The sequence below is a fragment of the Serinus canaria genome, chromosome Z (genome assembly GCF_022539315.1).
Source record: "Serinus canaria isolate serCan28SL12 chromosome Z, serCan2020, whole genome shotgun sequence".
Classification (NCBI taxonomy): domain Eukaryota; kingdom Metazoa; phylum Chordata; class Aves; order Passeriformes; family Fringillidae; genus Serinus; species Serinus canaria.
In genome coordinates this window covers 43387048-43406529 of record NC_066343.1, presented here as the reverse complement: position 1 = coordinate 43406529, position 19482 = coordinate 43387048, and the positions used below count along the sequence as shown (strand labels likewise).

At 36.3% G+C, this 19482-nt stretch overlaps 1 protein-coding gene across 1 annotated transcript in view; it reads left to right on the top strand.

The window, feature by feature from the left end:
* Positions 1-12199, top strand: part of CNTLN (centlein) — a 181750-nt gene extending 169551 nt beyond the window's left edge. The window contains 4 exon segments of the mRNA XM_050987362.1: positions 2690-2763; positions 2765-2873; positions 4170-4247; positions 12137-12199. Coding sequence (XP_050843319.1) covers positions 2690-2763; positions 2765-2873; positions 4170-4247; positions 12137-12199 — 324 coding nt within the window.
* The last annotated feature ends 7283 nt before the right edge of the window (positions 12200-19482 follow it).

The window sequence follows — 19482 nt, the reverse complement described above, 5'->3', positions numbered from 1 at the left end:
AGAGGGAAATGTTTTTGTTCAAATCCTACACCTACCTCCAGAATGTATTGGATCAAATTCTTAATCACAGAACAATGTTATAGTGCCTTCAGTACACTGATCAGGAAAACCTGTGTTGCTTAACTATTGAGTCTGTACTTTTGAGTTTGGAAATGGGTCTTTCAGTTTCTAAAAACTGAGTGGCTTGAAACTCAACCTTTCTGTATTGGGGCATGAACTGATATATAAATTAAATCACTAATAAGTAAACTATTTAGCGCATGAATGCACTAGCATATTATGGATGAGAAAATAACAGAAGAAAAAGCAACTTAAAATCATAGGAAGACTATAATTTTCAAGGCACTTATTTAGTGTTAAAATTTATATCAAAACATTATATCAATAACATGAAGGAGGGAGGTTCAAAAATAGTTAGTATCTCGGAGTCCAGTTTTAAAATCCATAAAGTAGCCTTATTTTTCACATATGCTTTGTGCTTTGCATATGCTTTAGTGTATTTGAACTGCTCAAGGGACAGAGGAATTGAAGTGCAAGTCCTCCATATGAATTATCTGCTGTGATTATATATAAAGTATACTCTTGCATATTAAAATCTATTCATTGTAATTTTCTCTTTCTGTGATTTTTGTTTAAACTTGCTTTTTCTTTATTCTTTTCCTAATTTTTTTCAATTTTTTAATTCCTTTTTTTTTAAATTGATGCTATAGATTCTTCTATGTCTTTCTGATACTTTTCTTTCTGGCACCTTAATTTCTGGAACAGTGGACTAAAGGCGTATCACACTGGAGTTGCAGTTCCTGAGTTCCACTGTTGCTATCAGCTTGTTCATTCATCATTAACTTCTTTTGGAATTTGGATACACCAATAACATTTATGTAATAATGTCAAATGACTATGGCCTGGCAATGTTTCTTTGTTTTCTAAGGCATTCAAGTGAATGCTTAACATTTTTTATTATCATGCTTTTTTTGGTCTGTTTTTGGTTTTTTGTTGCTTTGTGAAGCCTTGCCAAGTGGCTTTGCAGGTAATTTTCTTCCTATTTTGCTCCTTTAATTTACATTTCCTCTTTGCATCAGGTTACACATGTGCATTTTCTAGAGTGATCACTTATGCCTGAGAGAGACGTCTTTTTGAAACATGGGAAGCTGATTCAACTTGATTGAAATAGTAGGGTTGAATTTATTTTTCCATTGTCAAATAAATCTCCTATATGTTGGAAGAGCCAATTTACTCTTAGACCATTTCAAATGCTACAAAAACATGTCATTTAACTGTATTTTTTTTTTCATGGTGCATGCTTTTCTATTTGGGGCTCCCGCTTCTCTTAGTCTATTTACTTCTATGAGCTTAGTTCAAGTTGCACTTGGTCCCTGCCCATTACATTTCAAGTTTCTTCATTCCTCTCAGCTCTGCACTCACAGATAGGTTTATGTCTGAAATAGTTTGTTGGAAATTCTGTGGATGAAGGGACCCACACTTTAATAAGAAAATTGGACAAATTTCACTCTACTTCCTCTCCCCAGATTTGTGGCAGGTGTGTTTTTATTTTTAGTGATTAAATTTTAATAAGTACAGAACAATGTCAATCTGGGAAGTGGTGGGAAAAAAATGTTGGAATTCCATGAGTCTGCTGTGCCTTTGTTGAAATGTATTAGCAAATGCTCTCTAAGGACTGCTTCAAATACACTAGAGACTGTAGAATACTTTACCCAAAATACCAATATAATGGGCTTCATAATCCTTTAGTCAGTTTCTATGAGATGAAGGTATTCCGTAGAAAAAGAATTTTGAGGTGTTGATCAGCTACTGTTGACATGTATTGTAATAAGATGAGCTTCACTGGGATGATCAAAAGAAAACCTTCTTTGCTCATTTTCAACTCAGCCAAGGTGTTTGCTTTGACAATCATGGCTCTATTTGAGTCATGGAAGTTGAATATTCTAGGAGGATCTTCCGAAAATGGATTAGTACCATTGTTTGTTAACAATTAGTACTCTTGTTTGTTAACAATTTTTAAATAAAATTGCCTGGCTCAGCTTTTGGTGACAAATTTTTGTCATACTTTAGTTACATAAGCATTAAATCAAAATTACCTTTGTTATAAAACTGATGAATTACGTTGATGTTTAGTGCTATTTCATTGAACAAAGAACCTGAGAAACAGGTAAGTTAGGAGCTTGGTAGCCAGGACAGTATTGAATAACCCTCTCCTGTTGGGAAACAAAATTTCAGGTTTTGAATAAAGAGGTATACTGGTGTTTCTGCATGCAGAGAATGTCAATAAGCTTCAAAAAAAAAAAAATCTCTATTTGACCACACACTGAAGCCTGACACTTATGCTCTTATTTCAAGAACATTTCTGTTAGACTGGGTCAGGAAAGGATTTTGATTCTGTGGAAGCTGCTTTGTCTTACTAATGATGGCATTATAAGAAGAGTTACTTTGCTAAAAACATACCAAAACAGTATGTAGATTTAAGAACATTTTTTGGTTTACTGTATTAATTAATGTTTTGTGTTCTAAGTAGCATGTTATTTAATATTCCAGCACATATCCTGCTGAACCAATAACAAAGAATGAAGATAATTCCCATCTAAAGGAGGTTAGTCTAAACTATACTGGTTTTATCATCTTATTTGCACTTTAAAAAAAATTACAGTTGAGTATTTTTGCTTATGTCTTCTAGACTCTAACCAGAGAATTACATCTCAGTGTACAAAAGCTGAGAAAAAAAAATCGAACTTGCAAAAAAAGGGAGAAATGAAAGCATGCAAATGGGTCTTTTCCAAGAGAGTATTCAGTTAGCAGCATCTATCCTTAATGTTTCAACAACTGGTCTTTATGAAATACTACAAGAAGGAGATGATGAGGTAAGTTATTTTAAGGACTTCAGTAAAAAAGTCCAGTAAAAAAGATGAGAAGATGCTGATTTTATCCTTCCTTGAAGAAAAGGATTTGCAGGTAAAGACTGAAATTTCATTGTGCAGGATACAGCACAGAAATCAAGAAGGTTTTAATCTAAATGAAAAGGTCAGGTTAGAGAGTCGTAAGGTGGCAAGACTTACAGCAGGCATAAATATACACATACTGCTTTGAGTATATGTATGTGTTAGAGTTATTATTCAGTATTTTCTTTTTTCGTGAGGCTATTTGGCAGGATTGTATGTTTTAAACAGACTTCTACATTAAAGGAAACAAAATTAGAATGTATGTCTGGCTGTGCCAGATTGATTTTGTTGATACTTCCTCTCTGAATTGTGATACCTATTAAAGGTATTTCTGGTAGACAGATGGTTTCTGGGTGAATTCATAGCCTTTTTTGTTGATTCTATCATACATTTTACTGTGAAATATTTGATAGTGTTTCATCAAATCACTCTATTAAATAGATGCAGTGATGGGATTTCTTATCCAGATTTATTTAGTCCTGATCAAATAATATATGAAAAAGCCTGCACAGTTACTTCAGCAAGTGTCTAGGAGCTGGCCATTATTGGTCTGTAACAGTACTCTGGTGATGACTTAGATTGAGCTTTGCTGGAGCTTTATATTAAAGAGGCCACAAAAAGGAAGCTTTCCTGTAAGTGAAACAGCAGTGCATGGTATGTGTATGCACTGATAGGGATTACACTCATGAATACAAATAAAATGGGCTGATTCTTGCCCTGTTTACTAACATTTATACAACCCTATAAAGTGATTCACTTTGACAGAGTTGTCCTATGCTTCTCTCATTCCCTGAGTAATTTCTGCATTCTGTATCTTTTTGTTATAGTCACTGCGAATGTATGTCTAAAACATATAAACATACTTAACTATAAATATGAAACAAATTTATTAGACAGGAGATGAATTTACACTACACATGCACTACATATTCTATCTGTCAGTGCATAGACTCAGGCACCTTTTTGTTGAACTCATGCAATTTAGCCATAGATCACACATACACCAGTATTTTCATATGAAAAGAACATGCTATGCGTATTTCTAGAAGCATGCACAGACAAGGGTAGGTTTAAAATTTTAATAGAGCACTGATACTTGATGAGTATGCTTCAGACAACAAATTTTGCAAATGTGATTCCGACTTCCACATGCTCTATATCTAATGTATACCCAGTTATACATTTCCTTTATTGCCCCTGATGTTTTTATGTTTTTAGGAAACAGCAGAAACAAAAATGGAATTGGAAAAAGATAAAGAATGGCTACAGCATATACAGAAACTTCTTGAAGCACAGGTGCTCAATTTATATAATCTGACAATGAATTATAACTTCCTGCTCTGATTATCTACAACATTTTTAGGTTGTAATTAATACATTATATTTGTAATTATGGTGTTGTTGATGGTCTCAAAGTATAGTGTGATGAGTAATGTGAAATCCTTGTTTTGTAGCATTTCCTTTGTATTTCTCTTAAAATCAGAGCTACTGTGTAAAACTGAGAAGATGTTAATCAAGGATTTGTGATAACTAACTTTAACAGCAAACTTAAGCTAATATAACCAGTAAAGCAAAGCTGTTGAAAACCAGCACAGATCTTGGTAAATTGTTAATTGAATTATTGAAACACTGTATAATGCTCGCTAGAGTGAAAATTATCTGCTCTCTCATACCTCTTAGGAAAAAGAGACTTTTTTTTATGTGCCTTTAAAGTTACTAGTTGTTATGGACACCTGAGGAGTTCATGGGTTTCTGTGACCTTTTACTGTGGACCTGTTTCCAGTCAATTCATGTTTTCCTCATAGCCAGACAGCTGTTTATTATCGTGTCTTCTCGCATTCTCTACAATATTTTCTACTGAGACCTCGAGCAGCTTGTTAGTGGGAAGTAAATATTGATTTGGCATCCTGTCAATGCAGAAAGAATGAAAAAATTTCCACCAGAGGCCCCTCAAACATTTTCCTATCGACATTTTCTGGGCAGAGAGGAAAGCTGCATAGAGGATGACAAGTCTGAGACTAGCAGAAATCCCTGAGGGGTCCATTGAGACTGCTGCTGTGACCTGTGTGATACTTTTTCTTCTCTTTCAAGTCTTTTTTTTTAATACACACAGAGTCTGCTGGGATGCTCCCCTCTTGTAAGTGATCAAGGGCAGTTTATTGGCAGGTGAGAGCCCAGCTTTTCTACCCATAGTCAGCTTTTGTTTGGACATCACTGACAACATACCCTGACTCTTAAAACTTTTCTGCTACAGTTTTAGTTTTCCCTTTTATTTAAATGATGGGCATCTGATGTCTGGAAAGAAATAAAGCTTGATTTGTAAATCCAGTGTAAAATGCATATTCACTAGCATTGGCCCATTAGTGATGTAGTTAGTATCAGTTAAGAATGTGAATAACTGAAAATATTTTGAAAGCTATTTTAAAGAAACACACACAAGTGATTTATGTATTTAACCATCAATAACTTTTGTGTTGAGATTGTATCCTCTGACCAGATTTTTAACAAATGACAGGTTTTCCCTCTTTTAGTATCAAAACTTACTACTGTGAAGACTGCTTAATTGCTGCAGCATAGGAAATAGAAATATCAGTTTGTTTTTACTGGCTTTGTCAAAAAACCTGGCATTTTAATTAAACCTCATAATGCTACATGAAACTCAGCATTAAAAGCACAGTTATTTATAGTCACTTAATTGCCTTAATTTTAAGAATTATAAAAAATATATAAATGTCAAGATTCTGTTCACATTATAGGCTCCAAAATATGAATCAGATCCATGGAATACAATGAAGACTTCTTGTTCTGCTTTTTATTGTTATTTGGTAAATCGCCAAAAAGTATTAAGCAGCATTTTATCACTTTTCTTCATCTGCTATAGACAGAGAGCAAAAACCAGGGGATGGAGAGTGAAGGAATTGCTGAACAAAACCTGGTATATTAAGATTGCAAATGCTATGTAAGGATAGAAGACCTCATTGTTCTTAGCCACGTACGTTTGTGTACAAGTTAACAGTGATTTTCTGTGATTTTTGCTCCATCTTGTGGGGTTCCTCAGAAGAAACACCGAGGGTAGAAGTAACTTTTGGCAAGCAGACCATTTTTGGAATTGCAAGAGGATTATAGTGGTTTTGGGGAGCAGCCAGCTCTGCTTTTCATTTCTGTCCATGCTAAGGCATATGGATGGAAACAGTTAAGATTTCTTCATCTGTGTTTGAGAGCAGCTCATGGAACAGCTCTGTGCCCTTTAAAATGCTTTACTCATATGTTGCAGAGTTTGATTGTGGTTTCTTTTAGTAGGTTTTGGTAATATTTCTGATCAACAAATTAAAGCCCTTGGTGAAATGCAGGCTTTCTGCAGCCAGACTGCCTGCTAAGTGTTACATGTTGGCAAACTGTGCTACCATTTGCATCTTGAACAAAGATGCAGGATTGCCCTTTTCTGTTTTTCTAAGTAAACTTTCAGTGGAAAATTGCATCAGATCACTTAATATTGCAGTTTGATATAGTGTCTTTTTGTGCCATTGAGCCAGGACTTTGAAACATAATTGCCCAGCAGTATTGATTTAATTGCCTAGGTTTATTTGTGGAGTCCTAATTATTGACTGGAGGTAAATTTAATGGAGAAACCTTTATGAACACTGGGAAACTGCTGCTATTGCTGTTATACATAATGAACTGCATCATATCCCTTTAGATCATTCTTCAAGCTAATTTTATTCTACTATGACAGTACGATAACATTTAAAATGTCATAGACATTTTATTTTTATTACTGACATACACCATTTTACTGCTGCACTAGAATTTTGGGGGGGACTGAGTGAAGCACTGGTTGCATTTTACTGTCATTTTATAGATTCCCCTAAAGTGTAATGATAAAGGACACCACAAGTCTGTTTTCACTTCATCTGTACCTTTTTTTTTCATACTCTTACGACTTGGAAAAGTCTCATATCTGTCAACTTCACAAGATTATTAATATTTTACTGATAAATACTTTTGCATTCCTGAAACTAACAGATACCAGTCAGAGTTTGTGTCCTTGTTTTATCAACTACTATGTCAAGAAACTAGACCACTAATAAGAGGCTTATGATTTGAAAGAGACATCTCTGCATAGTGATGTTATAATGTAAACAAGAATCATATAATAGGAAAATACAGTCATATTATAAACTCAGCAGAGCTGGTAAAAATCACTTGTTGTCTAAATCTACATCTTGAATGACCAAGAAGTGGGGTTTTTTCTGCTATCTCTGTATTTATACAGAAAAACTCTAGACTGTTCTCACTAAAGAATGAAATAATAAAAATAAATAATCTCAATGATTTATTAAGATGATTTATTGAGATGATTGAACTGACCATGGGACAAAAGGAAAAGGTTCTCTGACCTGTGAAGAATTTGTATGTGGAGAGTTTTCACATGACTGCACAAAAATACCTGATACCTGCACATGTGTAGAGGCATCAGACTAATTATGCATAATTGTTTGGACTTGGGAGAAGTCTCAAATTATAGATGTTTAAGCTTTTAGTGGTTTATAATATTTACGGGGGAATAAATATGGTTATCTCAACATGTTTATTTATTACATCCTGCAAGGCAAGTCATGAGGCTTTTACCCACTTTATCACTCACATCTGAGTGTGTATGTCTTATTAATTGAGCCTGGCTCTTTATAGTAGTACTCTCTTCTTATAATCATAAACACTCCCCCTAAAACTCAAACAAAAACAATCTTTTGCCCATCACAGGAAATTTATGGCTAAGCCAAGAGGATGACTTCTTCTCATATAACTTAAACATGATTTCTTATACTACCCTTGGCTTTCATTTACTGTGACTTAGTGTAAAGCACACGGTCTCGTAAAAATCTGTTAATAATTTTGTGTGTGAGTACAGCCTGGCAGTCCAATCCACATTACTGCCTGAAGTCTCCAATAATTATTTTTTTAATAAAATGTGAATCATCTGCCTAAGTTTTTACAGCAGCACTTACCTCTCTCCTCATGCACTCCTTGGGATATGACATCTCACACTAACAAAACTGCTTAATAAAATTTTTCCTCACATGACTTCATTATGGGTCTAAAAGTCATATTCCAATAGTGAAAAACTCCAGAAAGGCTCCCTTTCTTCTATTCTGTCAGCACTCTTTGTGTAACACATCTCTAGAACAGGGTTGAGAACAGCACATTCACTAATCATCAGTAAGGATTTTCCCCAACCCCTTTTTAGGATTCGCACTGGCTTCTAAAGGCATATTCTGTTGCTGTCATCTGGGAATGGACACTAACGGCCACAGTTGTTTCCTTCCATATTTCTTTTTGGAAATTTGGCAAGCTTGTAACTTGCCTGCTTTGCTTTTGTTATTCTCTCTGCAGTCTGTGTGTTCATTGAACAGCTCGCATCCAGAAAAGTGGACTCACCCTTGTAGAACACCTGTGCACAATCACCACTGACACCATCACCAGGTGTTTCAAGTACCTGCACCTCAAACAGCAGCACGAGCACAGTGGAAAAGTCTGAAAGTCTGAATCACATTCTGGGCACCATTAGCACTGATACCAAGTCCTGATTTTCTTCTCATTATGAGAATAAGAGCCTAGTGCTGTGCACTGACAATGCATTGTGGCATAAATCTATGTTTTATCTCATGCACACAAAAAAACCCTATATTATGTTACTCATCCTAACCTGAAAACAAGGAGAAATTGGCTTGGTCACTAAGGATAAAAAGCACATATGTATTTATATGGTGATGTATATGCAGCCACCATGAAGGAGAATAAGAGAGAAGAGTAAGGCAACAACAATAAAGAGAAACATTAATATATATATTTTTTAATTTTTTACTTTCTTTTTTAGTGATTTTAGGATGTTTTAGCTTTTGGTCCTAGTGCTTAGTTTTATTTCATATTATTTTTTGTTGTTCACTTAAATCAGTCTAAGGCAGCTCTGCAGTGTGTTTGAATTGTATTTTGCTGGGAAAATGTATTATACTGATGACCCACATGGGGAGGTGTGAAACAGTTGTAACCACTGATTTGTATATTCCAAAACCTAAATACTTTTATATTTATGCTAACACATTTTAGAGTTTGTGAAACAGAAGCAAGTAATGCTACACTCTGCAAATGCAGATGCTGTGTCTCATTAGAACAAAAACATTGCCTTGCATTCATTATAATGCTTTCCACTTGCAGACTGGTGTATATTTATGCACTTGTGCTGACAGAGACTCAGTCATGTGGTTTGAGGTCAATAAATATTACTAGTTTGGTTTTTTACAGAAGGGAACTCCAAAAGAGGCAAATAAAGGGTCAGAATAAATAAGTGAGAGAGGGAGAATTACTGTCACTATTTCTGACTCTTTAAGATCACATAACCTTACATTTATCCAAACACCAAGATATCTGTCTGATAAATTGTGTAAGAAATATGCCTTTCACTCATATGCATTCCTACTATCAAAGAAGAAATTTGTAAATCTGGGAAGTCAAATAAATAAATTTGTTTTATTCCAGGTGTAGTTTGCACATTCAGATGTTGTGAAACCATACAGTCCAACTAAATACCACTTCTGTTAAAGCCTACCATAATTTACTGATTGAGGATCTCCACAATTAATGTTAAGTGGGTTGTGGCACAGATAATTCTAAAAAATATGAAAGAAGTACCATTCTGTATTAAAATGTCTCATGATCAGTGGTAAAAACAAGCTTTCACTCCTTAGGTGTGCGCTTAGCACTCCCTGAACTTGCAAAGCCTTCCCCAAGTTTATGGCAGGTTTTGAAGCTGGGATGAATGCTTTAGAGTAGAGATGACTTCAGTGGTTGTGAAGTTCTGGGGAGAAATGCAACTGAAGTTTTCCCAGATAGTTACAGAGTCATCATTAAAAGTAAATCTGACAAGATTCTATTAAAGATTAAGACTGTAGAGACCCTCCAGTTCTAGGTGTCTGCAAGAAAAGAAAACCAGAGAGAAACATACAGCACTTTCTATGAAACCAACAAATGTTGAAAGAATGACATAATGTTCCACTTTCAAATGCTCTTGATTTAAATTAATCACTTGAATGACAAGAGTTCTTGAAAGATCACTTTGCTATGACATGGAAGCCACAGAGAGTAGTGAGCAGCATGTAAAATGTAGTTAGAATGATACAAGCCAGAGACATCAATAAAAAGCCATTCATCTCAGGCGTGGCATTAAGGATGTGAAATGTATCAGAAATGGATGTAGTCAAGGTAGGCAAGAAGAATTAGAGACTTTGAGATAATGATTCAGTGTTCTCTTAGTAAACATACCTAGAAAAAAGGGAGAGAAATTAGAGTGAACAGGATGCTGGAGTTAGTGTTTTTAAAGCATAGTAGCAAGTGTCACAGAATTTCAGATAAGGTTATGTCTTATATTACACTGAATAGATTTGTGCTTAGTGAGTTTGAGCCCTCTATTCCCCAAAAAGTCATCACAGTAGCACACAGACAAAAGCTGACAGGTGTAGATGTCTTCTAGAAATTTCTTACCACACACAAAAGTTATTTATGACAGATGGAGACATGTCTGGCCAGCAAGCACCAGTCCTTGAAAATCCCCTTTCCTGTAGAAAAAGGAAATAATACATACTGTTGTCCTTTTTCTGTAACTACAAAGTGACTGTTGAGAAGCACTTAGGATGTCATTTTATCTCTTTACATTACATGCCTTCTATTAACAAGGTTTTCCTTTTTTAGATTTTTTTCTGACTTGTTAGCAATTATAAATATCAGTATATAGATTCATGTCTGTATATCAGTTCAAATGTTTCATTTTGTATTTGATGTGCTTTATATCTGAGGTTTTTATTTGTTTCTTTTATAATTTTTGATTCATGTCTATTTAGGAAACAAGCACTACTCTATCTGGCATAAGGACCATACAATTTTCTCTTTCAGATGGCATAGAGAAGTTAAAAAATGAAACTAGAGCAGCAATACTGAAGTGTGGAACTAGATAGAAATTCTAGATGGAAAAGTGTTGCTTTGAACTAAAGTTGTGAAAAGCAGAAAATGATGATTGGCCAGCAGCTTGTTCCACCAGCTTCTATATTTTACCTTATTAATTTCTGGTGGCTTTATAATGTAAAATTATCTCTCCTTCTGAATGAGCTGTTACTATTTGTGTAGTACTGACCCCTCACTCACCACTGTCTCACCATGTGTTCAGTAAGCTGACAGAGTTCTGTGAAGCTGATAGAGACTTTCCAACAGTGAAGGAAAACTGTCCTGTTCTCCTCTGGCACAGCCACTCGGGATGGAGCTGCCATGACCACTCTTCTATACTACCTCCAAAAATACTTCCCAGCAAACAGTGCACTGATATAGCAGGACTTTGAAAGAAAACCTCTTTAAGCATTAAAGCGATGACACTGAAAAATATACCAAATCTCCTTTGAAGACATTGGTTGTGCAAATGCATCTTTTATATCAGAGAAGTTAAAAAAGGTTTTAATTTTTCTCTGTAGATATGTCACTACAATTTTTTTGGTATCATGTTTTACAGAAGCAGATATTTGTGTCATATTCCAGTTAATGCAGTTGGAGGTTTAGGATTTTATTTTGCTTTGAGAGGTTTTTTTTTGTTGTTGTTTGTTTGTTTTGTTTTGGGGTTTTGTTCTTGTTTGTTTTTTGGGGTTTTTTTTTTTTTTTTGTTGGTTGTTGTTGTTGTTTAATTATTTACAAGGTTTTGTGTGTGAGTCTAAGGCAATTTGCTACAGCATTGAGAATTATACTGGTAGTTCTGTCTCATCCTCCTGAGAGTAGTGAACTTACACTCATACACTCCCATTTCTGCATGCCCTAGAGGTGACTGTAACCTTTTATTGATCAGCTGATTGAAGATAAATGACAGAGATGCTGGTACTGCAGTTTACATCATTAACATGGTCAGTAAAGCATGAATTGTTCAATAAGGAGTTTATCTTTTTTCATTTTACACTGCTCTTTTATCATTTTTATGATAGAGAGCAAATTTTCAGACACTAACCAGGCAGATGAACTTTAAAGATCAGAAATGTGTGTGTGGTAGTTGTCAGAACTAAGTGAAATCTCATAGTTTAAAGATATTTAATAAATGCATTTCACAAGAAAAAAAAGAAAGTTTAATGATCATTTTTCTTTCTCTGTTTCTTTTTCAGTTTCCTTTTGCCTCATACTTAATGAATTCTGTACTGGAAAAATAAAATGAGAAGAAGAAATAGGTAGAAGAGTGCAGGTCCCTCATGAAGCACACTGTATGATATTGCTAAGATTTATATTTGCAAAGTATGACTAAAATGTGTGCTGTTTCCTCATGTCTTTCTTCTTCTCATAAAGAACTGTCAATATGCATGTTCAATACATACACAGAAACCATGAACTAATTAATTGTTGAACAAGAGGAATTAATTAAATTCCTATTAGAAAGCAGTGTGGTATTTGATTCCTGAAGAGAAAAAATGCTGCAAATCAATGCAAAGCTCAAAATTATTTTCCTTTAAATGCAGTGAACACATGTGCAGGCTTTGTAGAGAGAGGATGTCTTTGTTATGACTAATACACAGCTGTACAATTTTGAAAGAACAAAAAGCAGCCAAGTAATACCTGATTGTTCTAAATCAGAACAGTACAAGTAGGATTTACAAAGGAACTGGGAATATCACTGCGATTTTGAATACCTAATTTCTTTTAGCTTCTTTGTAAAACCCAACTTTATGATATATGCTACATAAAACGATGTGATTTTATGTTAGAAAAAGTGAATGATTGTAGAATAAAAAATATTCTGTGTGGAGCAATACAGAAAAAGCTGTACTCACTCTGAGCGTACTGGAGCATAATGTGTGCAATGTATTTAAAAATTCAATAAAATAAAGTTTTTTCTGTTAAGTTTTTTTCACTAGTAGATCCAGTTCTTTCTCAGCTATTAGCAAGTAGCTGCAAGATCTCACGTGCCTTGGGGAGGTACTGTAGAGTTTTAGCCAGTTATTTCCACCAAGATTTCTCTGGCACTACTAACAAATAATTGCTGCTTCTTCACATTTTTGATCTTAGAGTTCGAGTTCCTCTGGATGAACCTACCTGACAAAAAAACAAGACACAAGTTTCTGAATTCAAGTGTTAATGTTTAGCTCTTATATATGTCTCATTTATGGATAACTAGTTGTTTTACAACAGATACCATTATCAATACTGAGTGGGGGAATCAGAATAAAGATCTATTTGGACTTAATTCGCTTAAATGAAGCATGAAACAGAGGTTTTCTGCATGTCAGTCCAGTGTTTTCCTAGGATATAATCATGTATCTTCTAATTGTGTGGGGTGGAGTTGTTCTTTGGCGTCTCTGACAAAAGGAAGGCACCTCCAAACTTCTGCTCAGTTGAACCTGGTGAACTCAGGAGCTTGAGAGAACTTTAATTGGGATTAGAGAAAATCGTGGAAACATACTCCACCTACACCTGTAAATTAAGACTGGGAACTATCCCTGTATGAAAAAACTGCCACCTCTTTAAGAATGGTTGATCAATGCAAGAAATAAGGGCCATCATATGAAATTGTGTGGTGATATATTCAAGTGAGCAAAAGGATGCCACCCACATGCAAATGAAATGGAGCTGTTGGAACTGTTTGCCTCAGGTTTTACAGAAGCTAAACATTTACATGGACTCCAATGCCAATAAAACAGTGATAACAAAAATTGAGGAAGATAAATCCATCACAACATGTAGAAACCATGCTCTAATTTTGTTCAGTAATTCCAGCAAGATGTGTTTGAACATAATTTCATCAAAACGTCTCTTGCAGTTCAGTGAAAAGCACTTCAGGAGGGCAAAGGTCCCTGAAAATTTTCCCCGTTATCTTCATTTCCACATTGCCAAACACCCACTGGTGCCAGTCTGATCTTGGTGCTGATCTTTAACACTTGATCTTTTGTCGTAGTGGAAATGCAGGGAGCATCAGCTAATTCATGTAGAAAATATGTCTCAAAAAGAGGGAATTTTCCAGACTACCGTCGTTTTCTCAAGTATCTTGCTTTACTGCCCCTGCAAACTTCTGTATCTCTTGGGCAGCTGGGTACAAATCTTCTCTTGATGCAAGAGTAAGCAAGGACACTGCATAACCAAATTACTATCTACTTTACCTGAAAAGAGAGAGCAATATGAAATCTTTAAACCCAGCTGGAGACATATTTATGCACAAATGCTTCTGAATCTATAACACTGCTGTCTTTCTGAAAACTTTGCTGCAAAGTTTGCCAAATACCGTTAATATGCCTTTAAAAGATTAAGAAAGATGGTATTCAAAAATTATTTTCTTCTCTAATTTGATATAAACAAACAAAAATGGAAATACCAGTCAACATTTTTCAGAGATAAAATATCATGTAGATTGAGAGATATTTGCAAGAGCAACAAAAAGGATGATAAAAAGAAAATAAATTTCAAAAAAAAAAATTTTTGCCTTTTGCTGACACAGATGTTGAGCTCTATCTGCAATGAACCTACTTGTTTTTGGTACTTAGTTGATCTTTCTTGCACCAGCAGAGCAGGAGATAGTCTCTGAAAAGATCTTTTTTTGCTGTAAAAATATGAAGATTCATTATTTTTGTTATATTTTATGAATAATTTTTTAAATTCCTTTCACTATAACCAAGCTCATTACACTGATTCTGATCTGGGGAAAATCACCAGCTCAGCACTTTCAGATGATACTGCTATCAAACCTAACATTAGATATATTAAAGGCAGTCCTCTTTTGAACTAACTATGCCTATGGACATCCAAAAAATCCATTTAATCTGTTTTTTCTTTTGTCGAGGTATTTTTCTGTCCCGGTGCTGCCTGATACGGCCTCTAGATGGCAAACTTTCCCAAAAAATGGACTTTTCCCCAAAAACGCTCTGATCCCTGCCGCCCCGGAGATGCTGTGACAGGCGTGCCTGTCCCTCGGGCAGCAGCAGCTGACGGCTGCGCAAGTGAATTCATGGGCAGATTGCTGTCCTCACGCACAGTGACACAAGGGTGAGGCCCTGGAAATAACGCAACTTTTATAGCCATACATATGTATAAAATTTTATACGTATGTATATAGAAACGTGTCTGCGTGTGTGTGTTTAGGCACGCATTCATTAAATATGAAATACACAAAGTTGTACAGTGGCTCCAAGTTGTTTAAATGTTTAGCCCTTTCAAAAATCTTTACTATGCACTAGCAGGTCCACAGGATGGTGTGAGAGACTGAAATGTAAATGGTTAATGTCTCAAACAATCTGGGTGTTTTGCTGTCGATGCTTAAGAAACAACCTGTGTGCAGGGGGTGTGAGCACCAGAGGATGGCCACGACAACTCACCCCTTGCTTAGCAAGACGCTGGGGTTCGAGCTAGATAAGGGAAGAGGCTGATAAGCAGACTCTGTGAGGTGTGAGAATGCTTTTAATTCTAGCAGTGTCGTCCCTTACACAACTGGCTCAGGTGTAAAACTCCTCTCCCCCCTCCCGCTAGAAAAAGCTACTGGGACATTCACTTAAATCATCCCTTCTGATAGAGTGTAAATGGCTCAATTATACTGACATGAAAGAATGTGTCATAAACTGAGCCCCAGAATGCCCCCAGAGTAATTTCTCTGCTGGGACCTTCCAGCAGAGGAATGGGCATAGTCCCCACATTTACAACATGATTCACAGTGTTGCCTCAGACAGTGTGAAAGTCCCCACCCCAGGGGAAATACCTGAGTGTTCCACCTGAACTGGAGTGTATATTAACCCACTGAAATGTGTGTTTTGTTGTCTTCCCCTACTCCAGATCAATAAAGACTGCGGGCATCATTTTGACCAATGGACATCAAAATTGCAACCATGGAATGTCACTGATGGATCCACAGGTGGTGATGTTTTTCTACCATTATCCTTTCTCTTTCTTTCTCTCTTTCTTCTCCTAAGTTTTCTCTAAATATATTGTAAACCAGAACTAAAAATTCCAGTCAATGCCTTAGGAAGCGCCTTGTTGTGTCTGGATAAGTTGAAGTTAGCTAATTGTAAATTCACTGAGTTCAAGTTTGTGAAGTGCTTTACTTACTTTGTTGGTGTTTTAAAATTTGCCACATTGCCCAGATTTAATTAAATAACATTCCCCTAAACCTGCTGAGGGTACTGGGGCATAACTGAGAGCCACAAAGATAATCTGTGGGCTGGAGCACCTTTCCTGTGAAGAAAGACAGGGAGAGTTGGGGTGATTCAGTGTGGAGAAGAAGAGGCTCTGGGGAAAACTTAGAGCAGCCTTCCAGTGCCTAAAGGGGGCCAAAAAGGAGACTGGAGAGAAAGACTATCTAGTAGGATGAGGGGGAATGGCTTAAAGCTGAAGGAGAATGTGTTTAGGTTAGATATTAGGATGTAGTTCTTTACTCTGAGGATGGTGAGATACTGGCACAGGTTGCCCAGGGAAGTTGTGGATGCCCTGTGCCTGGAATTGCTCAAAGTAAGGCTGGGTGGGGCTCTGAGCAACCTGTGGAAGTTGTTCCTGCCCGTGGCAGGAGGTTGGAATGCTGATCGTTAAGATCCCTTCCAACCCAAACCATTCTATGATTTTATACGCTAAAATGTAAAAATTTAAGTCAAGGTATCTGGCAATAGTCACTTCTCACAGTATGTTTCTGTGGTGCCATCTGTTTAACCCACACAAATCCTAATTTACCTTGACAGGAATAAAGATACAAGCCTTCCTAAGTGTAGATCTCATACAAATGAGATCCATTTTCTTCTGTCCTGAGGATTCTTTGTTAGAGAAGGCACTGTGTGTATCTCCCCCTGTGCCTCTGGACTTCCTCATTGTCTGAATGGTTTGCAATTTTCAAGGCTAGGTACTCTACATGAGACTGAAGTGTTAGTGTAAGACCTAACAGGAGGGGTTCAGGGAGACATTTAAAACATCTCAAAGTATTCCTATAGTCATGATGTACTAGCTCTTTTTTTGTATTCTTGAAAGAAAGAAACTTGATTATTTTTTCTCTGTAGTGTCCATGTTCTCATACATAGAGTAAGGATGTATTTTTAAGGTTAGCCAATTTGTGATGTGAGAATTCACAGTATGTAACTGTTTGAAATATCTTGTAGCATAGTAAGTGATTGAGAGAGCTGGGAACATTTCTTGGTTTCTGCTGTAATCATAGACTTAGAAATTAATTATTTTGTGTTGCTAGCTATGTTAAGTTTTTGGCTTTTGTTTTCAGGATTGCAGAAAAGCTGTGGAGGAAGGAAGGTCTGAACTAAATTTCAGACCTCAAAAAGGTCTGAATTTTAATTCTGTCATACCTTCAGCTAGGTAATTCTCTTTTCTGTTTCACTTCTACAACTGAATTAATATCTAGCTACACTCCAAGGTAAATATCAGAACAAGGAAAACAAAAGCTAATTTCCACAGTTGTGTGCCATTGCACACAGTTTTCGCATCACCATTGGATCACTTTATGTGATTTAAAATGGATATGTAACTCGTATTTGAAGCGAATATAACTCCAAATGGGTCCAGAGCCAGGTAAGCAAAGAGTCCAGCTCTTTGAGGATATTTACTGAGTATCTTGGTTTTTAGGTGAAGATAATAACCTTTCTGAGATAAGTGGAGAAGTATTCACATCTTGCTCAGCTACATATAAGTCCAGCATTCTGTGAGGGTTACTTTACAGCCTGTTTAACAGGTTGAGGAAATGTAAGGCTTCCGTCTTTGGGAAAGAATAAGCTTATCAGATTAAGAGCCTATTTGGAAATTGCTATCAGACAGTATAAAGAAGAGATTCGAGTGACTCTGACCTATTGAACCTATTGCAGAGCATAGATTTGACATTTTTTTAGTATAGGAAAATTCCCTTGGTAAAGGAATCAAACAAAATTATCTGTAATTCAAAAAATCCTAGATTTTGAGGGATGACAGATTTCCTTCGTGATTGTTCGTTGTGGAGGAAAACAGAACTTTTAGCACAAAACACTTCCATTTGTATTTAAAAACAGTACTCAACCTGGGCTGAAGAAATTATGTGATAGAGAACCCAGCAGAGTAGCTCTATGATCAAGAATTCTCACAGCTTAAGATTTCCCATTGAAATTTTCTAGATTCAGTTTCAAAGCCTGGTATTTATAAGCATAAAAAAAAAAATTTAAAAAAATCGCTCCTCACTGGTAATTAAGGCTGTGAGCTAGACAGACCTTATAAATCATGGTGTGCATGTGGGGGCAAAGGGCATCAGTGGACCTCAAGCCTTACAATGCATCTTTGAAGTATCTTTGCACATTGCTTATTCTGCAGAAAACTTTTAAAAATATCTCTGTCAAGTAATAACTGCAGTATGTGATTATAATTATTGAAAAAGTACTATTTCCTTATTCTCTTTGATCTTTCTCTAGTTATACATGCAGAGACTACATTTACCCTCTCAGTTACAACTCTGCATTAGGAACCCATGTTGAACTGCTTTTTTCAAGGGATTAGCCTTTATTCTATAAGGATTTTTTCTTCTGTTGATAACCACTCATCACAAATAACCGTAGCCAACAGGAGCTCTAACTATAGCTCATCCATGTGAAAATCAAGGTTTGAAGGGGTCACTTGAAAATGTAATCATTTTTATACTTAAAATATGGATTTTTTTGAATGATCTACCTTTTGTGACTGCAAATTGGAGAATAATGTTGACCTTCTAGAAAAGCTAGGGTGAATGGTTGGTTGAATGCTTGTTTGCGTAACTCACTATCTCTATTACATTTAATTTGAGATCTTCATGTGGTGAAGCTGCTGATTCTGAGCTTGTTTTTCAAATTAGAATTTTTAACTAATTAGAATTTTTTTAATAATACATGAAAAATGAAATCAGTTGTTGTACTAGCAGAATATCACATATATCAGAAAATTTCTGATTTAGGGAGTGCAGTTTTGTGTTCTCCGTACTGCCTACCCTTGAGCATCTGGCTCAAGACAGGAATTTGTCTAGTCAATTTCTCTATTTTCATGCATGCTTACCCAGCCTAAGAAGCCTGTGAGGCTACTAGCTGGCACAACATCTAGCTCTGGAGAACTGTGGTGTTTAGAACAGGACAGTTTGATGTTCTGACACAGATACTGTATGAGTTGGGGCTCACCCATTGGCTTCCCTGTGCCCTGAAATTTCTCCAGGAACACGGTGTCCTCCAGCCCCTGGATCCAGGAGCTGCGTGAGCAGGCTGCTGACAGCCATGCATTGGGTGACAGCCTGCAAACATCGGGGAACTGAAGTGGTGACTCATGTCCAGCATCAGCCCAGGAAAGCCAAACAGAAGACAGGACTGGAGACAAGAATTCCTGGGGCATAGCTCAGCCTGGGCTGAGACACTTTCTCTTGCTTTTCCTGCAGAACAGACTTCACTTTCCACTTCAGCCCATCAGCCTCCCTTTTGCTGCTTCTGTCTTAGCTTTGCTTTGATTCCTTGTACTTTTTGGCTCGTGCTCTGCCTCCAGTATGATTTTCCAAGCTTTCACAGTT